General features: G+C 31.1%; 1 protein-coding gene across 1 annotated transcript in view; it reads right to left on the bottom strand.

Annotated features, from left to right (window-relative positions):
• Positions 1-1,439: 1,439 nt before the first annotated feature.
• The window catches only part of LOC115875787 (putative nuclease HARBI1), a 30,291-nt gene continuing 10,862 nt past the window's right edge, over positions 1,440-20,868 (bottom strand). Inside the window, exon 2 of the mRNA XM_030891290.1 lies at positions 1,440-2,272. Coding sequence (XP_030747150.1) covers positions 1,440-2,272 — 833 coding nt within the window. The remainder of the gene's footprint in view (positions 2,273-20,868) is intronic.

Below are 20,868 nucleotides of genomic sequence, written 5' to 3' on the forward strand. Positions count from 1 at the left end.
TTAACTATAAACTGTGCTCTGGGGCTACAGTTAATTTTCCCTCGATTGTTCCTCCACTTGCCTTCAAAAGACACAAAACACACGTAATAACACGATTCAAAATGCATCATCTTCCAAAACGCAGGGTATTTGACGTAAAAATTATACAATACAAATAATCATTGACAACAAAATTATAACCAATAATTTGGCAACACTTTGACAAGTCTCAAAAATCTAAAGGCTAGTTCATACGCATCGGCGTCCGTTTGTCGTTGATCGTTCCGTCAAACAAATAAAATTAAATTATCATCTGTCATTTTTGTAATAAACCAATAAAACTAGTTAAAAACAACAAGAGACGACGCATGACGGATTTATATTTAACTTAAAAAATATTAGACTATTTTTAGTAAAATAAATAGATTGGTATGGGACGTAATCTACTTTTCTTCTGTCATCGGGTGGAATTAATAAAAATAAGGATTTGCTTAGAAGCATTTACTTGTAAGCAAAAGGTTTTGCTTTTCAGTAAATGCTAGTGGTACAAGCAAATCCTTATTTTTATATTAATTACCAAATACTTTTGCCATAAGGATATGCTTGTGTGGAAACAAGCTAAAATTAATAACAAATGCATATTTGATTTTTTTTATTCGTGTTTTGGAATTTTATCGTAAAAGAAGTGAACATTCTAGTCCAATATACGCATGGGCCTGTCTTATTTTCGTAGGTTAAAATTTAACAGTTGTGAAATATATTTCTAATCATGTCGTCGTCTTCATCTTCTGAATTGGATGAAGGTGAAAATAGTGAACTTCTATATATTGTTAACTTTTTAAAAGAGCATCCAGTCATTATAAATAAAAGTCAAGTGCCATCGATAAAAGCGCAGAAAAATAATGCAATAGAAACATTGAAGAACGAACTAGAAACTAAATACGGAAAAGTTATAGCAGTAAAAAATATTCTGAAGAAGATAAATAATTTGAAGGCTGCCATTAAGAAGAAAACAGACACGAACCGTACTGGAAATAAAAAAATCAAGCTAGAGTCCTACAGAGCAAGTTGTGTTTGCCGTTATGAACGGAGCGAATAGTAACCGAGTAATAGTAACGAACGGAGCGAATAGTAACAAGCCAGTGCTCAACAAAGTTCCTGGTCACATAGAAGCAGGTCCATCATCAGCTACAGAAGTTGTGATGCCAAAACCTCCACCGCCAACCCCGAAACGTCCCAAGGAAAAAAGAGAATCGGCAACATCCTCTTCCGAAACTACAGAAACAAAGAAATTGCCCAATTCTGAGCTGCAGCGCCTCGTTTTACTTGAACAGCTGTCTTACTTCAGATACAAAAATAAACAACTGCGTCAAGAAATGGGAGAAAACTCCGACGTGACAAGTAAAATAACAACAGACGGTGAAAAAATATTTTATTCTCTGTAAAAAAAGTATTTTAAATTATAATCTGGAATATATCAGCTCAGCCAATCTGTTTCTTTTATTTTGCCCTAATAATCTAAAATTATTTATATCATCTTCATTTGCTTCAGTTTCTCCACATTCGCCATCATTTTCATTATTTTCATTATCATCGACATCATCTAGTGCATCATCATGCATCATCATGAAAAATTTTGCTACGTTATGTAATATGAAACATGCAATAATAATTGTTGGAACTGAAGCAAGTGATAATCGAACTATGTTTTGTAATATTGGAAATCGTTGCTTCAACTGACCAAAATATCGTTCGATAACTACCCTCTCTCTTTTAAAAAGGTTATTGTAAGCCAATTGTTCTGGAGTCTGAGGATTGACAAAAGGTGTCATAACACAGTTTTCAATACCATAACCCTGGTCAGCTCGAAGTATCGCATTATCAAATCTTCTGAGTGTTCGGCAAGTTGCACTATTCCTCCAAATTCTACTATCATGTACTGATCCTGGCCATTCGGCGCTAACACTTTTAAAGACCTCGTTTGCATCACAGGTTGCTTGAACATTTATACTAGCGAACCCTTTTCTGCAGATGTATGCTCTCATATCACCTCCATGCCTTTGAATCCCAACCTTTTTTATTTTTACTTGGGTACAATCTAATGCGCCAATTGCTGTAGGAAACTTGTATTTTTCTAACCACTGATTTTTTGCCGCGTCAATTTCCTGAATAGTTGAAGGGAATTTAATCCAAACGGCAGCTTTTTCTGTTATTTTTTTCGCTACATATTTAACTGTTAGTGATACCGTCCCTTGAGATACTCCTATGTTTTCAGCTACTCCACTTTGGAATCCTAAAAATAATTTTCAATAATTGCTTATTCTCTATTTCCACTGTGTATGGTTTATTTTTTACCTGGATCAGCGACGTATCTTTTTTTTTCTAAAAATTTTCATTTGAGTTCTTGAGTCCAATGCGCCACCGCGAGTTTCTCCACCAGTCCCCAAGAAATGTTCGCTCAGTCGGGATACACTTTGAGGGGTAAATCTAAACAACTTTTTGAAATCGATTTCGGGATCCTCCCGCCTTACTTTGTATGTTTTTTGAGCACGTAAAAGATTCAACATTTCAAAGCGATAATCGAAACCAACTAAATAGACAGACTTATATTTTTAGAAGCATTTACTTATTTTCACTAGCAAACTCCTAATTTTATTAATCTATGTGCGTGCAAAATGCTAGTAGGCATCAGCAACTGCTCATTGCAAAGGATTTGCTTTTTCTTTTTATTAATATAAAACCAAGCATTTACTGAGGAAAATAGTAGTAAAATCAAATACTTATTTTTATTAATTCCACCCATCGTCTGTCGAAATCTAACCTGAGAAAAAAAAACAGAGTATACATCCACATTTCAGACGTTATAGCGACATGAAATTCGTATACATAAAAACTAGGCTTAATACTTTTCGTTCATCATATTCCACAATTCGGGTTTATGAAGTTCGACCCACCGAAACTATAGCGTATTGTATTTACGACTACCACCCACTGCATAACTTTCTCCTCACATAAATAGCCTTCCCAGAACAAAGATTAGCCTAAGTCGAATAAAACCCTGTCTCCATTGGAGCTTCTTAATCACGTTACAATCTTCGAGAATCTCTCTTACCGGTGCGGATTTGAAACAGTTGTCAGAGAACGCACGGTGTATAAGCTTGTGTATGGTATAAGCAGTACGATTTTTTAGTGATGATCTAAGTAACCACGAGTAGAATCGGGTGACGGTATCTAGTTACAAGTTAGTGTTAGTGATCCGCCGTGCTGGATATCGAGGGATATCTGTGGCCCGAAGTCGATTCGGGAGGACTTTTGAAGACCGATGCTCTGCGGATATATTATAGGAGTTTATTTGATGAGGTACTGCTATTACTTGCTTTTTATTATTTTTATTACAGCCGCCGCGTCGAGTACACAATATATGGGCAACTTGAAAAAGTCTTCTCTTCTTGTGTTGTATGCAAATCTACAAAAGAAAATAGTTATTTTTTGTAATTACCGCTACGTTAGTTAATTCAACACCAATTTGTCAGCGGTAATTTACTAATAAAACAAATTTACCGGATTATGAGTTTTTTTTCGCGAATTTTTTTTGAAAAGGGTATAGCCGGATTAATATAGAAAATCTGGCCTCGCGGCTTTTTTGACTCGCACTCAGGGGATCGATTTTGTGTCGAATCAAAATAATTCGCCTAATTTTTAGCTCTTTAACTTAAACGGTTTTCGAGATTTTGAAATAAAACTGTTTTTCAATTTTATCTTTATAGTAAAATTGAAAATTAAATAATGATAATTTTTTTTCTAATTCTTAGAAGTCTAAGACATGAAAAAATAATATGATCATGATTCTTAAATGAAAAGCCGATTTTTAGCGGAGGAAAGAAAATTAAAATCTTCATTTTTTTAACCTTTGTGAAATATGTCACTCGCTAAAAATCGTCAGAAAATGTCTTTTATACTTCTTTACATTCAGGAATTTTTTAGAATTTTTTGAAGTGGCCCAACAATATGAAAAAAAATAACTCATTTTTTTCTAAATTCTTCTCGGATTCATTTTTTTATAATAATCTTTATGTTTATTTCGGGCAAGGATGTATTTTTAATGAAAAAATATTTTCTACTCACTTTTTAAATTAAACAAAAATATAAGTTAGTTAAAACAGAAGATTTTAGAAAAAAAAATAGTTTTTTTTCCTATTTTTTCCTAATGTTCCACCACTTCAAAAAATTCTAAAAAATTCCTGAGTGTAACGAAGTATAAGAGACATTTTCTGACGATTTTTAGTGAGCGACATATTTCACAATGGTTAAAAATGAAGATTTTAATTTTTTTCCTTCGCTTTTTCCAAATATGCTAATGAGCCACCCTTGTCCCATTTGAAATAATTGAGATATGATTAAAAATACGATTTGGGCATCTTATAACGGCCCCGGACAAGACACGAAAATCATTAGACGCTCAAATCTATTTTTCCAAGGCTCTTTGATTAAAAATTAGTGCTAAAATGTTTTTCGTCACTTCCTGTTTCACCGAAAATGACTACAACTTTTGATTTTTAAATGGCACCCTCGGTATATTTCTACTTTATTGGATTGAAAATAAATCACCTCCGAAACTAAGCATTTTAGGACATACATTTATACGAACTTGTTTGCTTATTTTTAACTGCAGAATATGCTGTCGAAGTTTCAGGAATACAGTTCGGACCACCCTGTATACAGGGTACAGGGTGGTCCGAACTATATTCCGGAAACTTCGGCAGCATATTCTGCAGATAAATGAAAGTAAAAAAGTTCGTATGTCCTAAAATGCTTAGTTTCGAAGATACAGGGTGTAGAAGTTTCATTTTTATTTCGATTTTTTCCAAATAATTTCTGAAGTAACGTCAATATTTAGATGAAAATTGGCGTCTGGGAGTTTTTTGACATGATAAATTTGATTTTGATATCAATATGACTCCTATTTGTAGGGGGCGCCACCTACATGTGTTTTGACTGTTTGAAAGAGTAATAGCTTTTCGTCTGTACCTGTATAAAACTAATGGGCGAAAAAATATACATTTCCGTTATTTTTTACGTAAAAAATATCTCTTGGTAAAAATCGATACGAGCAACCGTTCTCAAGATATTTAGAATTGAAATAGTCAATACATGTCATTATTGACAAAAAATAAACACTCGAGTAAATAGTTATCTGACTGAAATAATGAATTTGGAAACATTTTTTTTTTTAATTAATCATAATTTTTTCTTTGAAAAAATGATGATGAAAACTTTTGGCACAAAAACATTTCAAATTTATGATTTCAGTTTAATAACTATTTAGTCAACATGTTTAATTTATGTCAATGATGACAGGTATTGATAATTTCGATTCCAAATATCTCGAGAACCATTACTCGTAGCGATTTTTACCAAGAGATCTTTTTTACGTAAAAAACATTGTAAATGTATATTTTTTTACTCAGTAGCTATATACAGGTATGGACGAAAAGTTACTACTCTTAAAACCTGTTAAAAAATATGTAGGTCGCGCCCTCTACAATTAAGAGTAATATTGACATCAAAATCAAATTTCTCATGTCAAAAAACTCCCAGACACCTATTTTCACCCAAATATTGGCGTTACTTTAGAAGTTATTTGGAAAAAATCAAAATAAAAATGAAATTTCTACACCCTGTATCTCCGAAACTAAGCATTTTAGGACATACATTTATACGAACTTTTTTACTTATTTTCATCTGCAGAATATGCTGCTGAAGTTTCCTATGACTATGAATACAATTCGGAAGTTTCCTATGACTATGAATACAATTCGGACCACCCTGTATATATTTTTTTAAATGGAACTGATTAAATTAATTTCTAAATCATTTTATTATATTAACTAGCCTGTAGCAGCGACTTCGTTCGCGTCGAATTAACCATTTGTAATGGTAATGATAAAGCAAAGCAAGAATTTCCATTAACATACAAACTGGATAAAATTTTCTCACATTTATGTCAGCATGAGAAAAAACAATATGGCGATATTATTATATAACTTGGTAATATTTGAGTTTCATCTCGTTGGAATTTGACTTTCGAAAAATCCGTTTGCCAAAAATAAGCTTTTTACGTCAAGCAGTTTAAGCAGAATCGTGGTTAAATTACCCAACTTTTTGGAACACCCTGTATGATTTTTAAAAAATCAAAAATATAAAAAAACAAATAAATTATGCTTGTCCAAGCGTTTTCCCCGAAAGACTAACCGTTTTTTAAATAACAAATATTGTAATATTTGAGGGGCGTTTTCACCCTCTTGGAATTTGAGATTCGAGAAACACCTCCTTATCGAACCTCTACACCCCACAGTCAATCCGTTTGCCAAAAATCAGCTTTAAACGTCAAGCAGTTTAAGCAGAATCGTGATTACTAAATGGTCATATTTTATGAAACACCCTGTATAAATTTATGAAAAATCTTAAAATATGTAAAAGAACAAAATAAAATATACGTGTTTAAGAGTTTTTCCGAAAAACTCACCGGTTTTTAAATAAAAAATATTTTAATATTTGAGGGATAGTTTCATCCCCTTAGAATTCGAGTTTCGAAAAATCCCTTCTTATCGAACCTCTACACCCTAAAGTCAATCTGTTTTTCAAAAATCAGCTTTTTACGTCAAGCGCTTTAAGCAGGATCATGATTAATCAATGACCAGATTTTTCGAAACACCCTGTATACATTTTTAAAAAATATGTAAAAAATGTAAAAAAAACAAAATAAAATATACGTGTTCAAGCGTTTTTTTCGGAAACTTGGCCGGTTTTTAAATAAAAAATATTGTAATATTTGAGGAGTGGTTTCACCCTCTTGGAACTGGAATTTCGAAAAATCCCTTCTTATCGAACCTCTACAGCCTAGAATCAACCTGTATGCCAAAATTGAGCTTCTTACGTTGAGTGGTTTGAACAGGATCGTGATTAATCAGTATGTCAGTCACTTAAGGATTTTATATATTAGTATAGATAACATAATAACTGATGATTAAACGATTATTAAATTGTGATTTATATCAATAACTCTGACATTTGACAGCAAATGTAAATTGTATTACTATTTGTTCTACATCAAAAAATAACAAGTGAAAGCCTGGCAAAGTTGAACAAAATGCTACTCAAGCGGTACTAGATTCTGATTGGTATTAAATCCAGAATAGTCTTCAAGCAGAAACCGATGATGTTGATAAGAACTGATCATGTTGATAACATTGTCATGATGAAAATTAGGTAAAATGGTTATCAAAAAATTGCTGTTCGTCATCAAGTATTTGATGACTTTTAAAATGGTAGAATTCTGAAAAATTTCTACCTTCGTTCAAAATAACATTTCATTTTCCATCTCACTTGAGAAAAATACTTAGCCTTGAGAGGATAAGTTTTCTAGTGTAATAAATTATCTTTATTAACTATATTTATACTCGGTTTTTGACATAATCGCTTTCTAAAAAATGATATCGTAATTGAATTATTGACGAAGCTAAACAACTATTTAATTTTTCCTATTAATTATTTACATAAGGCTTCTTTTTACTTTTAAATCACTTTTCAAAAATGTATTAATTTTTTTTTTTTTAAAAATTATTTTTTTATTTTTATACAGGGTGAATCTTAGATAAGTGCAAATATTTTTAGGAGTAGTACAATTTGACCTCAGAAACACATCTCAAAATTTGGAAATTATTATTTTTTTTAATATTTAGGTAAAAAATAATAATATCTTACAACCTACGTAGAAGATTAAATTTACAAGGAAGAAAACCTCATAGCAGATCCAGTGGTTCTCAAAATTTTAAAAAAATATATATTTTTTTTTCCAAATTTTCAAAATAAAACAACTTGGTTATTTTGGACTTATTTGAAAAACGGCAAAAAGAAAATATTGTTTCTTTTATCGAGATCTACCAGCCCTGAAAATATTTGCACTTAATTAAGACTCACCCTGTTTAATGTTTAGATTCATAATTTATTTTTATCTGTTTAATACACCTTAATACCAAAAATATTTCAGATCTTATCTTAATCAAAGTCAAACATATTATTCATAGTAGTAGCTTAATTTTACACCTCACGATAACTGATTATGAAATATATGGCTGTATTGAATAGTGTATGTCATTATTTATACATGTATTATAAGTTTATTTATTTATTTTCTTACACTATCATATCTGGACCTACTTTTATATTATTATGGTATTACACTGGATAATTTCACAATATCTTGCAATCAGGAGTTAAATAGAAAATAAAAATTAAATTAAAATGTAAATTTAAAAAAATAAATTTATCTTTGTAGGGTTCCAGACCCAAAGGGTCAAACTGGAAACCCTATTAGCACACTATTAGTAAGACTTCGCTGTCTGTCCGTCCGTCTGTAACAAAGGTCTATCTTATGAACCGTTATAGCTAGACAGTTGAAATTTTTACAGATAATATATCTATGTTGCCGCTATAAGAACAAATACTAAAAAGAGAATTAAATAAATGTTTATAAATAAAAAAGTACTTTCACTCAACATTATCTTTTGAGTAAGAATTTTACATAGAATCTTTCAAGTCCTCGGTGGCCGCGTGGTTTAAAGCGTTTTAGGACTTTACGCTGCTATGACGTTGGAGCCGCAGCCGTAGTAAGGCAGGTTCGAATCCTAGTCAAGGCGACTTTTTTTAGTGTTTTTTTTTAATTTTTACATATTTTTATATATTTATTTTTACTTTTTACATATTTATTATTGATTAATACAATTTTTAGTAATGTGTTCCTTCATTTTTTTTAAATTACTTATACGCGCATTCAAAATTTCAGCTAAATCGGAAAAAAAGTTTATAATAATATATAAGTGTCTAATGTTGTATAGATAATGAATGGTACGGAACCCTTCGTGCGCGAGTCCGACTCGCACTTGACCAATTTTTTTTACTATTATACCTACCTGTAGCTTCAGTTGATACTTACATATACCGGTTATGCCTCAAAATTCTCACCTCTATAACTTTTTTATTTTTTCAGGTAAAAAACGAGATTTAGTACGTTACTAAGTATGTGACATAAATCAGGATTGATTGATTGATTTGGTATTTAATTATATTCGATCACTTCTTGTTTCACCGGAAATTACCTACAACTTTTGATTTTTAAATTATACCCCCGGTATTTCTTTATTTTATTATATATACCTGCTTTAATAATTTCGTATATAGTTTATTTGAAATTGTAACATGCGGTCTATAACGACCATTTGACTCGAAATTCCAAATGTGTAGTACCAAATTAATCGTAAAAAATAATTTTTCTTAATATGCCAATGAACCACCCTCGTTCCATTTGAAAATTTTAAGATATGATTAAAAATACGATTTGGGCATATTTTAACCGGCCAGGACAAGTCACGAAAAACATTAGACGATCAAATATATTTTTCCAAGGCCCCTTGATTAAAAATTAGTGCTTTTAACACATCCATGGCACTTTAGATTGAAATGTCAAAAGTTGACATATGATATGTCATTCTATTCAGAGCATCATTTTCTGTCGAATAAAGTAAAAAAATACCGAATGTGCCATTTAAAAATTAAAACTTGTAGTCATTTCCGGTGAAACAGGAAGTGATCGGAAACAATTGAATACGTCAATCAATCCTCATTTATGTCATATACTAACATACCAAATCTCGATTTTTTATTTGAGAAAATAAAAAGGTTATAGGGGTGAGCCACTTTTGACGCGCACCCGGTATAGAATACATGCATTATGTTTTTAAACTCGAGCAATATTTTTATTTTATTCTTAGTTTAGGGGTCAGTCACTTTTGAGAAAGATCCGGTATGTAGCTCACATGCTATGTAATATTTTAAATAAAATTTACTAAAACATCGCGAACTTAAGTCTTTTTTTCTTAAAATTAATGTTATTTCAAATAATAGAAATTAGAAGAAATACAAAATAGTGAAATAAAATCAAATTTAATAAACTTCATGAAATCATAAATTTTATAATTAGACAATAATTATTATGGAGAATAACTTACTAGGTAGCAGAAAAATTAGTAAAGCAAGACCATTTTTCCCACTGCACTGTTAAAATCTGTATATTCATTTCATTTACACAAAATGTTATGTAATTTGTTGGGTAAACCAAATTATTACTATAACTGCTTGGGAAAAATAGCCGTCATAAAAAAGATACGAGACGAATTACCAAATTACGAAATATTGCGAAATTAATAACTAATTATTGTTAAAAAGGTCTTTTAAAAAAGGTAGAATTGAGAGTGGATTCACTGGGATATAGTAGGTGTATCCATTTTTATTCAAAATATTTAACACTAAATTCAATCTTAGAGAAATTAAAATATTATATCTACATGCTGGAAGTTCTAAGCATTTTTTGTGTGAGCGAAATCAATTAGGAAATATGAAAATCTGAATTTAAGATATACCCATACCCAATTTTATATAAATGACTTCAGTTCTAAATTTAAATCACTGCTGTTTCCTAGGTCACGGATTATTTAATTAATTTCCAATAGCGGACATTTCGATTCGACAATGAATGACGTGACGTCACTTCAGCTTTTACAACCTATTATTTAAAAAATCACTATCAAAAAATACATTGGAAGTAAATATTCAAATCTATACTAACATATAAGCCTTAAGTGACTGACATACTGATTAATCACGATCCTGCTCAAACCACTCAACGTAAGAAGCTCAGTTTTGGCATACAGGTTGATTCTAGGGTGTAGAGGTTCGATAAGAAGGGATTTTTCGAAATTCCAGTTCGAGGAGGTTGAAACCACCCCTCAAATATTACAATATTTTTTATTTAAAAAGCGGTCAAGTTTCCGAATAAACACTTAAACACGTATATTTTATTTAGTTTTTTTACATATTTTAAGATTTTTTAAAAATGTATACAGGGTGTTTCGAAAAATCTGGTCATTGATTAATCACGATCCTGCTTAAAGCGCTTGACGTAAAAACCTGATTTTTGGAAAACAGATTGACTTTAGGGTGTAGAGGTTCGATAAGAAGGGATTTTTCGAAACTCGAATTCTAAGGGGGTGAAACTATCCCCCAAATATTAAAATATTTTTTATTTAAAAACCGGTGAGTTTTTCGGAAAAACTCTTAAACACGTGTATTTTATTTAGTTGTTTTACATATTTTAATATTTTTTATAAATTTATACAGGGTGTTTCATAAAATATGACCATTGAGTAATCACGATTCTGCTTAAATTGCTTGACGTTTAAAGTTCATTTTTGCCAACGGATTGACTGTGGGGTGTACAGGTTCGATAAGGAGGGGTTTCTCGACTCTCAAATTCCAAAAGGGTGAAAACGCCCCTCAAATATTACAATATTTGTTATTTAAAAAACGGTTAGTCTTTCGGGAAAACGCTTGGACAAGCATAATTTATTTGGTTTTTTACATATTTTGAAATTTTTTAAAAAATTATACAGGGTGTTCCAAAACGTTGGGTAATTTTTTAACCACGATTCTGCTTAAACTGCTTGACGTATATGCTTATTTTTGGCAAACGGATTTTTCGAAAGTCAAATTCCAACGAGATGAAACTACCCCTCAAATATTACCAAGTTATATAATAATATCGCCATATTGTTTTTTCTCATTCTGACATAAATGTGAGAAAATTCTATCCAGTTTGTATGTTAATGGAAATTCTTGCTTTGCTTTATCATCACCATTACAAATGATTAATTCGACGCGAACGAAGTCACTGGTATACGCTAGTATCTAATATAAAATACGGAAAAAAATAAAGGACTATTAGAGCTACAATTTAAAAACATTTTTACCAGATACAATCCCAAATAAATAAAAAATATCAAAGTTGTATTTTTTTATATAGCCTGTATATTATTACATTTTTAGTTTCTACCGTTTTTGAAATATTTTCAATTTTGCGTAATTGCAGTAAAAATTTTAAGGCTTCATTTTTCCAAGTTTTTAATACTAAATATTTACTGAACTTTATTTATTGATCAGTTATTGTGTTGCAATAATAAAATAGAGAGTGTTCAAAATTTATTTTAAATAATGTCTAGCTTTAAACGGCAATAACTTTGTTTAATTTAAATGGACCTTCCTGTATATTTTAAGAGAATCGGATTGAAAATTTAATTGTCTATCAAATTGGATTATACCACTTTTTAAATATTATTTAGCAGATTTTGGCAATGTTAAAAAATAATTTAATAACTATTTTGATTTAGATATTTATTGATAAGGCGTGTGTATATGTATATATGTATATATTTTTTGTTGTATTTTTTTGGGTTGAGTGTAAAAACAGTCTGGTTAGATTTAATAGCAAGACTGCATTTTCGCCCTTTCATAATGTATCTCCATATAGTTATGAATAAAGCTTATTATTATTATTATTATTATTATTATTTCCACCCAAATATTAATTAATTACTTACTTAATTATTGTGTTAGTTAACAAATTATTCCAAATAAATGTGGATTTGAATCAGAAATCAATATAATAATAAGTTATGAAAATATACGTCGCTGTTGTTATAAATAGGCATTCATCAAAAAATGAATCTGTCATTCTTTCTATTTGTTCCTTCCATTTGTTTTAATATACGTTTACTTCTTCTTCTTCTAACGGTTGTGTTTTTAATTTATTTCTTATTTGGTCTTCTTTACTAATTCCTATTATTTTTCGTAAGAATTAGTTTACCTTTTGTTGAAGTAATTAATTACTTTAACTTTTGTTGTAATCAAGGCTTCATTTTCATATAATGTTATGGGTACCGCTAATATGTTATACGGAGTGGTCCGAACTGTATTCCGGAAACTTCGGCAGATAAAAATAAATAAAAAGTTCCTATAAATGCATGTCCTAAAATGCTTAGTTTCGGAGATGCAGGGTGTGGAAGTTCCATTTTTATTTCGATTTTTTCCAAATAATTTCTTAAGCAATATCAATATTTGGATGAAAATTAGTGTCTGGGACAAATGATACATATGATGTGTCAACAAAAATTGACATATGATATGCCATTCTATTCAGAGTATTATTTTCTATCGAATAAAGTAAAAATATACCGAAGTTGCCATTTAAAAATCAAAAGTTGTAGGTGATTTCCGGTGAAACAGGAAGTGACCAAACACAATTGAATACGTCAATCAATTCTAATTTTATTTATGTCATATACTAACATACCAAATCGTTTTTTTATCTCAAAAAATAAAAAAAGTTATAAGGGTGAGCCACTTTTGAGACGCACTCGATATTTCTAACTATTTTTGTTCCGTTATTGCTCAAGTGTGCCTTTACTGTTATTTTTTCTGTACATATTTTTCAATCTTTCCATCATATTTTGTTATTACGTTTTTTAAGAGATAAACCTGTCTTTGTGGTACCCTAAGGGTTTGGTGCGTTTATCACTTTTTTTAGTGTTCGCCAGTTTATAAACAGAACCATTTTTCTACTCCGTTTATATACAGCTTATTTTTCTACGTCTTTTTTTAGTTACGAGACGTATCAAAATCATCCTTGTGTCTTGCGTCGGTAATTTTAAGGTACTAGGTACCTATTGCAGGTACAAATCTATAAATAATCTTGAAAGTACAACCCAAGCCACAAAATGGTGACGGAATTTTTATTTAAATGTAACAAATTACGTTTTTCTGTTTGGGAATTTCTGTTTGTTTACATAATACTAGCCAGCTAAACCAACCTAATTATTTTGATTGCTAACTAATTTTGTATAAATGGAATACTATTATTAAAAATTAAATTGCTTGGATTTTTTCATGCAAAACACTTATTAAAATTATGAAATATTTGTTTATACTGTTGTTGAATTTACCGTCCAGCATTATGGGAATTTTTGTACGCTTATTTTAATAGTACTGGTTAATGGTAAATAATATATATTTATATGTACAGGGGAGTCAACGATAGAAAGTCCATTATATCATTTGTTTCGAGGTATACAAAGAAATTAATGTTAAATATAAAAGTTATAGGGAAGGCTAAGATACAAATTTTAAAATTATTATAGAGTACTATTGCTGCGAAGCCTTTTCACGTTAATATTTTTGTTAAAATAATATTTACCAACTATAAATCGTTAAATGTCGGACTAAAAAACGAAATCGTGTTTTTATGCAACTCCAAATGAAGATTGTTGGCCTCTGCTCAATATGATAAAAAAAAATCGTCAGCAATGGTTATGAAATGCAGATTGCTGTCATTTTTAAATTATATGGGGAATGTCATCGAATGTTCATTTCCAAGCCAACTGGACGCCATTTTTTTTCGATCATACGGTATTATGAACTATTATGATTATTAAATCAGAATTAAAATATGCTAAAATTATTAAATTGGTATTAAGAAGTTTAATAAACAGTATATCGTCCCATTGCTGCCAAAAGTCATTAACTTACTTTTTATTACTTCCGAGAAAAATGCGTCTAAAGATGAATTGCATTGCATAAAGATGTTATAGTTAGTAACTATTCGGTATTAAAATAAAACATAAATAGCCAGAAATCGTAGTTAATGACTTTTGCAATCGATTCTCCGCTTCAAAACATAGTTAGTGATTGAATTTGGTTGTTCGGAAAAATATTAGTTAGTGACTTTTGGCACCAATAGGACGATATAAGAATTGGATTGATCATTTAACATTATTGAAGAATTGTAAATTTGTTTTTCTGATCCTTTAAGTAAAGGTGGCTACACACTACTGCAAGCTTGACAAGCATGCATGAACAGTCTATTTGTAACAGCCATACATAATTTACTTTCGCCGCCACACGGTACATGCATGCTTGAACAAGCTTCAGTTTATGCCGCGAAAAAGAAGAAGGAAGTCCGACGAAAAAGAAGGAAGTCCGCGAAAAAGAAGAAGGAATCCTGAAGGCATTTATCTTTTTAATAACGGCATCCTTACCGGCTTGGCTGTCAATTTATCTATACTTATTAAGTAAAATTTTGTATGCTGTATCCTTCTTCACCCTATCATGATATTCTGGTGATTTAATTCGTCAAAGACACGGCTGATTTTCCTATGCGCGAATAAAATCTTCCAATAATCCTCGATTGCTCCTTTTCAGATCGCTAGACATGATGGCGACGCGACGTATAGGTCATTTACGATCACGGACTGAACTAATTGTTTGTACAAGCTGTGGTACACACGTACCGTTTCGCTTGCGCAAGCATGGTTTGTCCAAGTTTGCATGATTCAAATTCAATCAATCATCAAGCGGCTTGCACAATTAAAATGCTTGCGCAAATTTTCCCTACAGACGCTACAGTTTGCTTGTACAAAAAGATTGTTAATGCATGCTTGTCAAGCTTGCAGTAGTGTGTGTAATTGTCGAACCAAATTATCGCCGATACGATTCTTGTTTTTATAATAGGAAAATTGTGAATGTGGTTCGTTCAAATGAAGGAATCGTAGGAATCAACGCAATATGAGAAATTGAATCGTGTGATTCGATTCACTAAAAAGAATCGTAATGCCCATCACTACTATACACTGACGATATTATCTTTTAAAAAAATCTGAACGTGTAAGATCGCTATCGTCATCTGAACTGTGCGATTTGGCATGCGGATCAGATACTGTGCGATTTGGCGTTGCGTGTAGGGACTCACCTCATAAATATGAAACAAATATTACCAGGCAGATATCTTAATAATATCTTAATAATTAATATCTTTAAAAAATAGGGAAAACAAAAATACACAAAGGAAAATAGTATTACTGTTGCATTTTTTTTTGTAATATAATCTTTTATTCAACTATATTTAAAAATATGTTTAAATCATTTTATGGTCATTAACTATTTTATAAAAAAAACCGTGCAGGTTTTCTTTTTATAATTATTTAAACATCATTTGCTGGTTAGCTAATACCTGTTAATGTTATGCTGCGTAGTATTCTATGAATCTAGTAAATATCAACTAACCAAGATCAAATTGCATTGTTAACATGCAGGACATATAAAATTATCAAATTTATAAACATGGTATGTATTTGACCCTAAAACATAATTTAATTTCCACTGTGAAAAACCTTAGTTTTCATTGAAAGCATGTGTGGTATACAGTATGTCCCCGGATCCCCGTATTGGTCTTTACAAGAGGAAAAACAGATTAAAAACAAATATTATTGACATTTTAAGAAAAATGCATTTTTTATAAATAATTTTGCTTCTTCTAAAACGATTAATCTCGTTTATACTTTTCCAAAATTCCATACCATGCTGTATATTTTAGAGAAAATTTAAGAAAAAACATGAAAATATAGTTGAATTGACCTAAAAATCAAAGGGCGTTTCTATGATAATATCATTTCTATTTCATTCTTCGATAGATTATTATTGATAGAATTTTAATTAACATCATATTTTTGACTGTTAAAATGTTAAAGAAGCCCAAAATGTATTTATTTCAATGCTATGGAGAGGGTGATAACAGTTATCGAAAAATGTGTTAGTTTAACAACAGCACAAATAGGACGTTAATAAAAATGAATAAGAACCATCTATCAAAGAATGAAATCAAAATGATATTACCATAGAAAAGCCTTTTGACTTCATTCTAAAAATTCAACCATATTTTCATGTTTTTTATAATTTTCTCTTAAACGGTGTATAAATTTGGAAAAGTATAAACGGGATTAACCATTTTAGAACAAGCAAAAATTTATATGAAGAATGCATTTTCCTTTGAATGGCAATAATCAATAATAAAAAAGTTTTTCCTCTTGCAAAGACAATCCGGTGACATACTGTATAGAAATAAATAATTTACATGAATTGAAACTATTAATTTCATAGACTTATTTTAAGTCTATGATTAATTTGTAATTTGTATTATAAACGATTTGAATTAGAAACGACTGATAAGTATTATTTTATAAGGTTATAAACGGGGTTTTTATTAAAAGAAAATTACAACAGAATATTTGACTTCCGTGAATTTCACGAATGTTAAACGATTATTTAAAAAAAATACAAACAAAATTTGGGTGTAACAAATTTGAGTGTTTTAGACTCAAGTTTGTAGAACCAGATCCTAAAATACTTACTATACTATACTGCCATTATGTACTTGCTGACGAGTAATTTAATACGCATCAGAAGATGGTCACGCAAGGCGTTTTCTTTCATGAGCTTTTCTGTGACTGAAGAAACCGATACGTGATGTTATCTGTCTACCGCACTCCGGACATTCAAAAATCTCATCGCCTTGTTGCCCTTTACTTTTTGATAGTAGCTTGACTGAGTTTACAATACTTCTCCATTCCTTTCTATTATGAGCTGCTTCTTCCCACTCATTCTGCATGTTAATCCCCTTTAAGTTTTCGTGGAAAATATCCTTGTACCTTTTGAGTTGTCCGCCCGGCTTCCTCTTACCGTCTACAAGCTCACCGTAAAGCAGAGATTTTGGTATGCGGTTTTCTTGCATTCTGCATACGTGACCAGCCCATCTTAAGCGGAATTTTGTAATCATGACTTGAATATATACTCTCGCAGTTAGCTTTTTCAAGAACTGAACTGAACGTTTGAGACATGATGGAACCATTTTGATTCTTAAGAGTTGTCTAAGATGTCTCTGTTGTAACTTGTTTAATGCGTTCATGTGTCGGCGGTACGGCACCCAGGTTTCGCTTCCATATAATATGGTGGAAATTATTATTGCTTCGTACACTGCAAGTTTCGTTTTTGTGCTCAAGTTATGATTGTAGAAAACCCTGTCTTTTAATTTCCAGAATGCTCTTGAGGCGCTGCTAATCCTGTGCTGAATTTCAGAGTCGATATTGGCTTTTTCCAAAATTATACTGCCAAGGTAATTGAATTCCGCTGCATATTCCAATAGTTCTTCTCCGATTTGTATAACATTGTTGTGATCTTCCGGGGGAGTGCACATGATTTTAGTTTTATCGATGTTCAGCTTAAGTCCCTAAGTAACCTTAAGTGAGCTAAAATAGTTACTAGTAACTTTTGTGAAAAACTCTTCCAGTCACATAGTATTTAAATAAGTTTTATATTCCCTAAAATCACATTTTCAATTGCTCCAAATTAACTGATTTCAAATACATTTTATAGAATTGTCTTTCAAAGTCAATTTTTAACTCAAAAAATAAATAAATATAAGCGATACTAATTAAACTTTTAGTTACGTAATCAAGGGCGCGATTTTTAAATTCATTGCTGCCCACCTAAGAAAAAGAAATTTAAATTTCCCGCTGGGGATTCAGGCTGTAAAAAATGTTAAGTTGGTACATTTATTTATTTATTTCTTGACATTGTCATTCGTTTTGATACTTTAGTTTTGTATTACGAGTTTTTGGTTTAAATGTATTGCGTTGTGATACTTTAAGCTTAAGGCAACGGCCCAGCTACGTTGAAACACCGATTCCCATTAGAACACCGAAGTTAAGCGACGTAAGGCGATACTAGCGGATGGACGGGTGGCCGGTTCGAAACTCTGTATCGTGCTGTTGCCCAAAAAAAGGCAAAAGTGTAAAATCTATTGACACACACTGCTCATTCACGCCGCGCCGGTTCGAGGCCGGATATCTCGTGAGTAAGAGTCGATTTAGACACTTGTCAAGTGGGTAGGCCATTGACCATAATATTGGCCGAGGACCCGCGGATTTTCGGATTCCGCGTAAATAAAGTAGGTCCCGTCCAGATTAGCCCTGGCAGCAAAAAGGAGACGTTAACTGAAATCTTTACTTACTTATTCTTTTTACTTTACTTTTACTTTAACCCAATAACGCCCAGCGTCCTCATTTGAGGACAGCTCGACATGTCGAAAAAAACATCAATAATTTCACGGGGAATGTTAGTGCCAGTCATACCCTGATTCTAAGGGCATTTTACGAAGGCCTGTAGTTAGGTATTTGGAGTGAAATATCGTCAAATTTGTTGAATTTTTTTTGTCACTTTGGTTCACGTTAAAACTTGTGGATTTTCTTTATAAAACAAGGGTATGTATTAGAATTTAATTTTTCTTGTAGTTAAATTGTTAGGTTTTATGAATATAATACGTAAGAAAGCATTAGAGACATGATTTATGTACAGGGTGTAACCAAATTCTACTGTCCTCAAATGAGGACGCTGGGCGGTAGTATGTATAAAATTTGATTATTTCCTATTATTGTTCTAACTAGACTTTAGGTATTGTTGATGACAAGAAACAAATGTTATTCTGATTTTGTTCAGAATTATGTCTAGAAAGGCCTTCAAGACTTTAGAAGATGATTTGAGTATTTATATGCAGAGCATATTGATGCCGATATCGCAGCATTACCCCCAGAAGTCGAAGAATTGAGCGATGAAGATGACATAAACGAATAAGATATTGGAACAGCTACTATACGAGACATTACAGGAGGCACTGAAATATTTCGCACCGAAGAAAATGCTCCAGATGGTACATACACATCTGACGAAAAAGATAATTTGCCACTCTCATCGTTTTCTAAGATAAAATGAGGTGAACTATTTTTTTGGACACCCAGTTGGGATAAAACTGAACCAAGCCATTAAACTCTGGACTTTGAAGATCGTCATCAGATGTTGGAAGTTATAAGAGAACCATTACCAAATGCTGCAGCTTTAAAAAATTTCGAATCTTTTTTTGACGATTATGTTTACGAATTAGTGCTTACAGAAACAATACGATATGCTAGAACACAGAAAAATAAATTCGACTTTCAACAAATAAGGAAGAGATTCCAAGTACCTACATCAAAAACAATTATACCAGATAAAATAAAGTTTGACGGGAGAAACCACTCCATTGACAAAAGGGAAATACAAAGATGTCAAATGATCAATTGCAAAGGAAAATCACGAACATTTTGGCAAAAATGTAATATAACGCTTTGCATGCCTGCTTGTTTTAACGACTTTCACAAAAAAGTAGCTTATAAACTTTTATTTTTATATAAATTACAATAAACATACAAAAATTTTTCTTGTTTTTATTTATATCATATTATTCCAGCTTCCTCAAACGAGGACAGCAGTTTTTTGAAAAACTTGATAACTTATTTTCATAATAATATTTTTCTACGTTTATTTACATAAAAAGAAGTAGGAATCTCTAAAAAAATTAATCAATTTCGAAAAAAAATAAATTGGGCGTTAATGGGTTAAGCTTAAAAAAATTTACTAGCAGACTTTGCAGTCGAATATTGTTCTTTTTAGAACCTCTTTTAGTACCAAGTGTACAAGATAGCTTAATAACCGTTGCAAAAAACTCATCTTAATCTTATTAGAATATTTTGAACGGGGAAGCGGTAGTATAATGATCCTTTATGTCCCTTAAGTGCTATTAACCAGGTCAGTTTTGTGGATGTAAATAATAACTGTTTGTATATTTATAATTAATTGTTTCCAAAAATATTTTGATTAAAAGAAAATATGTAAAAGTGAGCAACTGTGCTTGTCAAGCTTAATCACGTGACTAAAAGTTTATTTGGTATGGTCTATAGTTAAGTTACTATTTTTTATTCAGCTATTTTTAGTTATATTGCGCCCTTGTCCCATTGATACTTTTTTAAAACTATAAAATTAATCAATATATTCGCCTACTCTGAGAATTTACTAGGCCAAAATTTGCATTTTAAAAATAATATTTAACGATGAAGACTGGTAAACATCATTATTGTTTTAATCTTGTGCTAAAACCCGTTTTGCAAATTTAAATACACTTTATTCAAGAGAGTTTCACTGTTATATAAAAAATCACATAGTATTGTTTCTATTAGTATAATTTAGAATCGGTTCAAAACAGGTTGATTTTTGTAAAATGGTTTAAAGTTTATTTGT

Source organism: Sitophilus oryzae, unplaced genomic scaffold (genome assembly GCF_002938485.1).
Source record: "Sitophilus oryzae breed Bouriz unplaced genomic scaffold, Soryzae_2.0 scaffold_1396_pilon_pilon, whole genome shotgun sequence".
Taxonomy (NCBI): Eukaryota; Metazoa; Arthropoda; class Insecta; order Coleoptera; family Curculionidae; genus Sitophilus; species Sitophilus oryzae.